This window comes from Numida meleagris, chromosome 4, assembly GCF_002078875.1.
Source record: "Numida meleagris isolate 19003 breed g44 Domestic line chromosome 4, NumMel1.0, whole genome shotgun sequence".
NCBI classification, from domain to species: domain Eukaryota; kingdom Metazoa; phylum Chordata; class Aves; order Galliformes; family Numididae; genus Numida; species Numida meleagris.
Window position 1 is genome coordinate 92,574,712 of NC_034412.1, and position 10,575 is coordinate 92,585,286.

General features: G+C 49.6%; 1 protein-coding gene across 4 annotated transcripts; it reads left to right on the forward strand.

The window, feature by feature from the left end:
- Positions 1,251-9,593, forward strand: THNSL2 (threonine synthase like 2). Of its 4 annotated transcripts, none has more exons than XM_021395957.1 (9): positions 1,251-1,399; positions 2,300-2,572; positions 3,252-3,446; positions 3,711-3,863; positions 4,350-4,580; positions 5,445-5,593; positions 7,911-8,036; positions 8,890-9,041; positions 9,174-9,593. In XM_021395957.1, the coding sequence occupies exons 2-9, from the start codon at positions 2,350-2,352 to the stop codon at positions 9,427-9,429; spliced, it is 1,485 nt and encodes a 494-aa protein (XP_021251632.1). In that variant the 5' UTR covers positions 1,251-1,399; positions 2,300-2,349; the 3' UTR covers positions 9,430-9,593. The 4 variants fall into 4 exon arrangements, with proteins under 4 accessions (XP_021251632.1, XP_021251633.1, XP_021251634.1 ...); XM_021395958.1 differs by having other exon boundaries at positions 3,711-3,859; positions 4,502-4,580; XM_021395959.1 differs by having other exon boundaries at positions 8,890-9,063; positions 9,174-9,311.

A 10,575-nucleotide genomic window follows, 5' to 3' on the forward strand; every position in this document is an offset into this window, starting at 1 on the left:
GAGGTACGGAAAAGGCACCCAAACCCACCTCTCACTGCTGCATACGCCTTTCTGCTTTTTCTTGCCTTTGGTGGGAGGCGAGGCTGAGGAAATCCAGTTTAGAGAGATGAGAACTGATGCAGTGTTAAAAAAAAAAGTGACACAGTAACTTTAGCCAGTGCTTGCAAACAGCTGATTTCTGTCAGGTCCAAAGAGCAGTTGAGCACCCATGAAGTGCTCAGGACAGACAGGGTCCAAGTCCAAAAACACGGAGGCACTTGACATGAGCAGGCTGTTTCATTTTCCGGCTCTCGATCTGTTGCTGCAGCTGATTATTAATCTCATTATTAATTAATCTCATGCTGCTAATTCACGCGTGGAAAGAAAACGCCTGGAGGCATAAAGTCTCGTGGTGGAGGAAGAGGTGAGGACCCACCAGGATGACTCTGCAGGGCCATGGCATCTTGTCAAGATGGCCAGATGCATATTGATAGAATTAGCTTTTATTAGCAATACAATACAGTTTATCAGTTTGTGTGGATTTCTTCCTCCCACTGACAATGTTCTCTGCCTCTACATGAATCCCAAATTCAGTGTGCTTGCTGTGGGAGAAGGGAGACATCAGTGTAGAGGAGGCAAACCACATTAGTGCAGCTCTCTGTATTTCCTTTATTTATCTGTTTTTTCTGTCCTGTCTGGAGATGCTGTTTTCTGTCAGCTGCTGACGGAGCACAGTGGGAGAAAAAAGCTTCCAGAGCTAGTAAACAAGAGATTAATAACTAACCCGAGGGTGTATTAGAGGCTTGTTTACCTTCCAAAAATACATAGGGAATTAAAAACACACGGGACTAAAAACACCTGCTTATACCCTGTGGCACTGCAGGGTTTGCCCTGTGCATTGGGGCCAGCTGAGGTGAGTGGTCCATGCTCCCCAGGGGAGGGTCCTGGGGTGACCCCGGGGCTATGGGTGACCCCGGGAAGCTCTAGGGATGGCCCTGGGGAGGTTTCACCACTGATTGAAGCCTGAGCTGCCCCTGAAGAGCAAGGCCCTGCCCTGCCAACTGTTTATTCCTGCCTGCTGTGAACGGACCTTTCTCTTTGGATATAAAGTTTTCTACAAGAAGGGTAGTGAAGCACTGGCACAGGTTGCCCAGAGAGGTGGTGGACACCTCATCCGTGGAGACGCTCATGCTCAGGCTGGACGGGGCTCTGAGCTCTGATGGAGCTGTGGGTGCCCCTGTTCGGCTTGGGGCCCTCGGCACAACGGGGATGCGGAGCTGGAGGAGCCTTCGTCTATCCTCCAACCGCCGCCGGGAGCCGCGCTCCCTCCTCCTCCCTCTTCCTCCTCCCTCCCCCCGCGGCTCGGGGCGGGCGCACAGGGCTCGGGAGCCTCGGGAAGGCCCGGAGCCGCAGCAGCGAGGTGGGGAGGCGGGCAGCGGGGCCGAGCGGAGCGACGTGGGCCCGGGGGGAGAGGGAGTGGGGGGAACCGGGCAGGGTAAAACGCTGTGGTGTTGCTGGAAGGAGAGACGGAGGGAAAAAGATTGCGGGAGGAAAGTATTCTGCACAAGGTGCTGGCTAAGGAAGGCCTACGGGCTTCGCCCCGCCCCCCACCTCCTTAAAAACAAAACAAAACAACAACAACAGAAAGATCCTGGAGGTTTACTGTCTGCTCACGCTTTGAGTTAAATCCTGTCCTTAGTTTAACTCCCCTGAAAAAAAATCAGGCTGCTCTGGAAGCATAATCTTCTCCTTTTCCCCCCTTTTCCCCTTCCCCCTTTTTTCTCCGTTCCCCGCTCGTCCTCCTTTTCCCCCTCCTTTCTCCCCTTTCCCCTCCTTTTTCCTCCATTTCTCCCCCTTCCCTCACTTTTCTTTACCCCTTTCCCCCCCTTTTCTTTACTTTCTTCCCCCCTTTTCCCACTCTTCCCCCTCTTTCCCCCCCTTTTCTTCCCCTTTCCCTCCCCTCTCCCCCCTTTCCCCCTCTTTTCCTTTTTTCCCCCTTTTCTCCCCACTCTTCTCCCTTATTGCCTCCTTCCCCATTTCCTTCTTTTAGAACATATATTTGTTAAATATTTTTATTTTAAAGCTCCAGCTTTTGCACCCAGCCCTCAGGGGACATCGGGTGCCTGCACAGTGACTCTGATGAGCAGAGACATGTCCAGGGCAGGGTGAGAAGGGCATGGGTAGAGCTCATGGATGAGAGCTCACAGCCCAGCCACCCTGGTGCAAACCCAGTGCTCACAAAACCCCATGCAATACCATCTTCCAGCCCTGTGTGTCTACATGAGAAATATTTTAGGCTCAGCTTGAGTGCTCCCAGCAGGGCAGACACTCCGTGACTTTGGCAGTGACTACAGAGCCCTCCCAGCAGCGATGGAGTACATCAGCACACGGGGAGGCACAGGGGCCGTGGACTTCGAGGGAGCCCTATTCTCCGGCTTTGCACCCGATGGTGGGCTCTTCATGCCCAGCTGCATCCCCTCACTGGACAGGGCTGTGCTGCAGCGGTGGAGCCGCCTCTCCTACCCTGAGCTGGTGAAGGAGATATGTTTCCTCTTTGTTGAGCCTGAGCTGGTACCACGTAGCACGCTTACTGGTGAGTGGGAGCTGCTGGCAGAGATGCCTGTGAGGATTTCAGCATGTTTGGGTGCTGCCTTAGCTCCATCATCTTTGCAGCACCCAGAAGATGGAGCCTGCTGCGCTGTTGCCTGATCCTTTCGCTGCCCTTTTCTCCTCTGTCACCTTGCTGGGGCTTGTTACCTTTCTTAAAACATGTACCCTGTGTGTGCTTGGGGACTGTGGTGATTGCAATAGCAACTGCTAGTGCTGCAGCCCTGCTGACTGCTGGGGGAGTGCAGTGCTAGTGCCAGACCTGACCTCCCTGCCAATGGCTTTCAGCTGCTCCACGCTCCCTGTGATTCCATTTGTCATGTTTTTAATCCGTCCTTTCCACCAGGGGGCAGCTACAACCTCTCTCAGCAGTGGGCTAATGAAGAAAGTTTGGGTTTTCTTTATTCTGTGTTTTAACACAGTTTGCTTTGATTATGTCAGATTTCCTCTAGAGTTCTTCACTGTAATGCTACTGAAGGCCATGGAGCTTGGCTGGCTTCCTCCTAGTAGCTAAGAACAACTTCTTGGGTATGTCACCTCTCCAGCAATGGAGAGTCTTTGGCTTTGCTTCCCAGGAGCATACAGAGCACAGGTGCAGGCAGCTATGGATCAGAAGAGTTGTCCTCTACCTATTCTGACGGCACTTTCAACTGTTTTTCCTCTAGACCTGATTGACAGGGCCTTCAGCAAGTTCAGACACAAGGATGTTGTCCATCTGTCCAGGCTGAAGGATGGGCTGAATGTTTTGGAGCTCTGGCATGGGGTTACTTATGCTTTCAAGGATCTGTCCTTGTCCTGCACTGGGCAGTTTTTACAGTATTTCTTGGAGAAAAGGCAGAAGCACGTCACTGTTCTGGTGGGTGAGTATTTCTCTTTGAGAGAGGTAAAGCTTCTGGCCAGGTCTTTACCTTGAGAGCCATCATCCTACAGCCCACTATGTAGATGCCCTGGGGTGGTGTTGCCTCATGGGTGGCTGGTGAGGGATCCAGTCAATGCCAGGGAGGCTCCTCTAACCAAAAATATCTCGTGGAGCATCTCTGCATCTTTTTCTTAAAGTCTGGTGATGCAGTTTTGTCTGGTATGTCAATGTTTGCATATCTTGTTTCTTCATTGCTTTGAAACAGGGACTTCAGGGGACACAGGGAGCTCAGCAATTGAGAGCGTGAGAGGGCAGAAGAATGTGGACATCTTTGTTCTGCTGCCTAAAGGGTTGTGCACCCAGATACAGGAACTTCAGATGACCACCGTCATTGAAGACAACGTCCACGTCTTTGTTGGTTGGCATTATTGTTGGGCTGTCCATGTTGTGGCCCTTCTGTGTTGAAATTGTGACCCTCAGCGTCTCCAGGGGATGCTGTTTTTTGCAGCTGCAGCCAGCTGGGTCATTTCCATCACAGTCAGTATGCCCAGCTGTCTTGCTAAGGAGAAGCTCTTAGCACATGTCCCCAGTTTGATGACCAAGTGGTTCAAGGCTTTCTTTTCTCCTGGCCTCGCATTAGAGCTGTCTCCATTCAGCTGCACTGAATTGAACACCATTTCTTGGAACGAAAAGGATCAAGGGGTAACCCCCCCTCTTTTTCCCCCCACTTTCATGGTTTAAGTAACCCCCAACTCATTACAGCCCCGGATACAGGCAGACAGCTCAGGACACTCCTGGCTGCAGTAAACCCCAGGGCCTGAGTCTGGCCCTATTTCTGAGCAGAAATACTTTGTGCCTGATGCGCTGATGTCGGCAGATCTGCTCTCCTTTCTCTTTCTGACAGTTCATGGGAACAGCGATGAAATCGATGAGCCTATCAAGGAACTGTTTGCTGATGTCGATTTTGTCAGAAGGAACAACCTCATCAGCTTGAATTCAGTCAATTGGTCGAGGATTATGGTGCAGATTGCTCACTACTTCTACGCTTACTTTCAGTGTGCCCCGACCCTGGATAGCACCCCACTGCCAGTGGTGGAAATTGTTGTGCCAACAGGAGGAGGAGGAAATATCACAGGTGAAGGGAGAAGAGATGAGTTAGGGAAGAGAGAGAGAGTGCTCTGTGACCTGTGGACTGAAAATGTTTTGCAAATGCTGGGTATTGCTATCTATTAAAACACCCACTCTCTGGTAGGATTTCTTCAGAACCACTGATATTTTATTACTCATGTCTGTTTATTACTCATTCAAGTGTCACCGATGATTTGCAAGGTGCAGAAAATCTGAAACCACCCTGTAACGATGACTGTAGCTATCTTGAGGGTGGACACATTGGAAAAGGACAGAATGTGTTTGATCCAGGAAAGAGGGAAAATGTTGTGGCTCTGATTTCCCAAGTAAAACTTCAGTAGAGGTGTGAAGTCATCCCTTGTCTTACCTGATTTAGATAGTAGTGTGCTGTCAAGAGAACCACTCCTAATGGCCTATTCTGGCCCTTTCAGTGTGAGTCTTTGATTGCCTCCTTCCCGAATTGGACACACAGCAGTAATATGAAAAGGGTTTAATGCACTCAACTGCTTTCACTGTATTTCCAGGCTGCCCATCTGGGGCAGAATTAATAAGCTGCAAGAACCCCAAAACTTCATCTCTCTTGCTTGAGTGGCCCCTGTCTGACCTCTCGGTCTCCTGCCTATCCGTCTTTGAATCTGGAGATGTTTGGTGGGCTGGTTTGCCAGAAGATGCATTGCGTCCTAGAATTTTGTAATATGGGGCTCTACCAAGGCATTTTAGATAGAAATCTGGAGGTTTATTAGGGATTGTCATTTGTGCTTACTTCTGAACTTAGATGCTCAGTCAACTTACACAGTCACTTCTTCGTTAAATCTGCTTTTAATGTTTCTTTGTCAAGTATGCATGTGTTTTTTCACTTTTTTTTTTCTAGCTGGCTGTATTGCCCTGAAAATGGGTCTTCCAATTCAGCTGGTTGCTGCAGTTAACAGCAACGACATCATTCATAGGACTGTTAAAGATGGAGATTTCTCACTGTCAGATCATGTGAAGGCGACATTAGCATCAGCCATGGATATTCAGGTAGATAATGAATTGGAACAAATGGAAGATAATGAACGCACGTATTTTTAGATTTTTTTTTCATTGTACTTTGGTATACCTGGTTTATAAGACTATAATTCTGCCACTGGCAATGCCTCTTAGTGATGCACTGGGAGGTGTGAGTCATACTGAGCATTTATGCTGCAGACTGTTGAGCAAACACCACCTTCTGCCATACTTCTCCAGGCTTGACTTGGTAATCTCTGTTGCTAAATGCTGAATTTCTGGGGATGTGCTGTGTGCAGGCTTGGAAAGAAAGGGCCATTTTCTCAAAACCACTGTGATGCTTAGAAAAGTCTAAGTCCTGTCGTGTCCCAAGGTTTCTGTTGGTGCTTCTGAAAGGCTCCACCAAGAGCAAGAGAAGAAGAGAGGAAGGTGGAGTAGGCCTGAAGAAATGCCTCATCTGTGGCCGTCTGCAGTTTGTGCAGAGCAAAACAAGTCCCAGCAGGCAAAGGCATCAGAAATGAAAAGTCATGGAGGGACAGAAAGCAAGTGCCTGGAGACAAATACCAGGAAATAATAACAGCAAATACTCTTTCATACCTACCCTGTGATCCACGGGGATTGGATCTGCTTCCAAACGAGTGACCTAGGTCTGAAATGCTTGGTGTTCTATCACCGTGGCCTTAAGCTACTAGAATTTTCCAAAAGCTGTTCAAACACAGTGGGAGGAGTTGGGAGCCTGGAGGAATACCGTGTTTTGCAGAGGATAAGTTATTGTGCCCCCATCGCTGGGCTGCTGTGGCCTGCAGCTTGATTTCCTCCTGAGGCATGAATATGTGGGGCCTCTCTCTCCCTTTCAGTTGCCTTTTCTGTGGATTGAGCTAAAGAAGGGGAAGCTTTCCAGTTGGTGACTAACTGGAAAGATGAAGGTGAGGCAGAGTTTATAAAGTGGATCCTTTTAAGGAGCAGTTCCAGGAGAATCACAGTGCATGCTTGGCTTTCAGCATCAGAAACCAACCAGGATCTGTTTTCTGGGCCTGAAGTCAAGCAGCATGACTTAGCTCATGTCTGCAGGCTGAAAATTGCCTTGGGAACAGTTCTCAGCATGATCTGTCCTCCAAACTGGGCCCAGGTGTCCTTCTGGACAGCTCTAGCAGCATGGGACGAAAACAGACCACAGAGATGGATGATGGGAAGATCAAGGCTCCCACTGGTGGCCCAGACCAGGCTGGCTGAGTCTAAGTAGCGATCTGCAGTGAAAAGCATAGGCTGAAATGGATGGAGGTGAACGGGGAACTTCTGGGAGTGGGAAGAACAGAAAGGGGGGCAGAAGAGGCATCAGGAGGGTGGTGCTGGAGGCACCTCTGGTAGCAGGTCATCAAAGTCCAAGCGTGCTAACACGTAGTTTCTCAGGACACCTAGGTCACGACAGCCTAAACCAGGGGACAGCCTAAAGCAAAGGGCAGGCAACACCCATACTACAATGAAGATTACAGGCTGAATGCAGTGGAAGATGATGGTGGGAAGATGTAGAACAGGAACGGAGCTGTAAGCCACCCAGATAAGAACATCAAAGGCTGAGTAAGTCCTGATGACTTGCCAAGGTAGGACAGGATGGGAGAGACAAGAGGTCATAGGCACTGTCAGGTATGAAGAACTCATTCAAAGCCAGCACTTAGCTGAGTGTCCCTCGTCGTGTCTGTTCCTACAAGATATCTCGGTCAAACCACCTGGCTGAGCATTTCTCAGTGCTTGTGAGGACGTGGGAATGAGAGAGCGAGCAGTGAGATCCGTTTGGGACCCTTCTCTCTGGTCTTGCACTGAGTTTTGCTGCAGTGTCGCAATACCGATTGCTACATAGCCATACGGTCCAGTCAGGCCCTATATGTTCCTTATATGTTTATAAAGATTGTTGGTCAGCCCTGCAGGGAGGTGAGCATCTCATTAAGTAACATGGGAGCTGGGTGATTCATAGCAGCATCTGCAGCACTCAGTAAACCGCTGTATATTTCTGGTTCTTAAATACATAGCGTGTTATTAGCTTGGTTTCCTCAGGGTGATTATACAGATGTGGTCTCACTGTCAATTTATCAGCTGTCCCCTCATTAAGTTGTTTTAATCTGATGGTCACTGCCAGACTGCTCAGACAGGTCAGGAGTCTGAAGGACACTGAGTTCCCAAAGACAGAGCTTGGGGATGTAAGTGTGCAGGGAGAAGACACGAAGCCTACCACCAAGAAGAAGGTGCGACAGGGCCTCACCCCAAATTAGACATCAGAGAATCCATACAGCTGCTCTTACCCTGAGACAGATGCTCCCATTGCCACTGCTGACACGTTGCCTTGTCATCCCAGGAGCCTTACAATGTGGAGAGGATCCTCTGGCTGCTCTCAGGCTCTGACAGCCACCTGACGAAAACGCTGATGGAACAATTCACTGTGTCCAAAAGGCTGAAGCTGCCGGAGGATTTGCACAGAAAGGTCGGTCCCTCGTGCCCATTCCTCTGTGTGGAGGGAGATTTACTGTTTCCGGTTGTTTTTGACGCATTTCCAGAATAAAAAATATCCCATTGGAGATTTTCCAAACTAAAATCTAAGAGGAGCTTTATACCACTGCGTGCGCATGGAGATGTTACAAAAAAAAAAAAAAAAAACCTCTAAAATTTTTCTTGGAAAAGAAATCTCTTCTTTGCAAAACTAATTAAAAACACCTACAGTTTTTTTAGGTAAGATATGAAATCACCCCTTCTTGGCCACTCCAGTGCCTGCATTCACTGTGCATTGAGGCAGGCCAGGGTGGACTGAGCATTGGGTTCTGATGTAACTGAGTGCAGCGTTGGGGAGTGGGTCTGGGGTTCCCTACTGCCATTCAGCCTTGATATCACAGTGAATGGGACCACGAGTACAGAGTGAAATGCAAGAGAAGAGCACATGTTTGAATGGTGAAGCTCTTTGGGTGAGGTGCAAAGTTCTACCTCGTCCCACCCAATGTGTGCTGTCCCGAACGAGCATCCTTTGCACAGCGCCTGTGCCTGCTTGCACAGCAGAATGATAAGAAAAAATCCTTGCATTACTAAAATAAAGGTGCAATATATAGACAAGATAATGTAAAATACATTCTTACAAAACTGGGGGAAGGGTACATTTCCAGCAGCACCCTCCTCCAGCTGCAGCAGACACCCCTTGTCTTCATTACATGGGTGAAACCCTCACCCCAGCTGCTACTTCCAGCCTTCCTGTTTCTGCTTTGCTGGGTGCCCGTGGCATCAACTCCATCGAAGGGAGTACGTGGGGTGATGATGCCCAGTGCAAACCTCTGTTTCCTTTGCTGCAGGTCTCGGAGACCCTGCGCTCATGCTCGGCATCTGATGAGGACATCATGCAAGCCATGCAGCGCTGCTGGGAGGAGAACCACTACCTGCTGTGCCCCCACTCAGCCGTGGCTGCTCACTACCACTACTCGCATCTGGACAGCTGTGCCAGCGGGTAAGGAGCGGCATGGGGACAGGTGTGTTGGTCAGATGTGTCAAGGGATCAGAGCATCACTTTCCCATTTGCTTCTCTGCCTACTGCTTGGGGCTCACATCAGAAGATTTCTTGCGTTTCTTTCCTTTTCAGCACGCCTCGGTGTTGCTTAGCTCCAGCCTCTGCTGCCAAATTTCGGGATGCTGTGCTGCGAGCTGGCCTGGTTCCTGAAATCCCTCCCGAAATCGCTGCCCTGACGGCGATGGAGACCCGGTCCACTGCCCTGCAGCGAGGTGAGGATTGGGCACAAGTGCTCCGGGACAGCATCACAGCCCTGGAGCAGCAGCGGGGGAAACAGGGTGGTGGTCTGGCCTCCCCAAGACTGCAGGATGTCAGTGGACAGGCCTGAGCTTTAGGGATGTAGCTGGATGATACACCCAGGGCTCATTTTCTATTCCCATGAGAGCCCTTTGTTACGCTGGGATAGAAGCCTATGCTTTCTGTGCAATTATTAGTAGGAACATATTTTGCCACTGAATTACTAGATTCTTTAATAAATTTTTCACAAAGGAACTCTGCCATTGTATTCTCTTTTTCCTATAAAGTCATGAATGCTGATTGAAGTGCTGAATGAATGTGTTTGTTTCATCATTGTTAGCCATCACAGAAAGCTCCCTTAGAATTATACACAGTCGTCACCTTCCTGAACATCATTCAGTGATTCTGTCCCTGAGCATCTTGTTCCAGACCTACCAGAAAGAGTAATGCTGGGTGTCACTGTCGAGCCTTTGTGGTTAGATATTAGGAGGAAATTCTTTGATCGGAGGCTGCTGAGGCACAGGAACAGTGCCCAGAGAACTCATGGATGCACCATCCCTGGAGGTGCTCAAGGCCAGGCTGAATGGGGCCCTGGGCAGCCTGATCCAGTGGGGGCAGCCAGCCTGTGTCAGGGGTTGGGACTGGGTGTGCTTTAAGGTCCATTCCATGCCAAGCCATCCTATGATTCTATTGCATTAATCCCCATGTTTTGTTGTTTTGTTTTGTTTTGATTTTGCATGGATGGCAGTTAGCAGTCAAAGATATATCCTGCAGCAGCCCTGGGGTGCATGAGGGCAGTGTGAGGGCAAGGGGTTCCCGGACCTCCCTGAGAATGGGATCACCCCAAGAGGTCTGTGGTGCCTGCTGGGTTCTGGGGGGGTGCACAGATGGGGACTGAAATGCCTGTGGTGCGTGCGTGTGCAGGCAAGGATGGAGCTGCAGGGCTGGGTGAAAGCATTCTGGCAAGGAGAATTGCTATTGCAAGGGCTTGTGACATCCCATCTTTGAGTACCAACATAGGGACTGGGCACTTTTGGGGCCTGGGAGCTGCATCTTGTTCAGTTGTGCTGTGCTGCTGCTTGTTTCCACTTTGGAAAGGAGGCTCGTGTGCTGCTCGCAGAGCTTTTCCACTTCCCAAAGCTCACACAAAGATTTAAACTCTCGTTGAAAACATGAAGGACAGAAATGGGTGAATTTTTTTGGTAAAGCAGAGGAGAAAAAACAGCATGGGATCAGG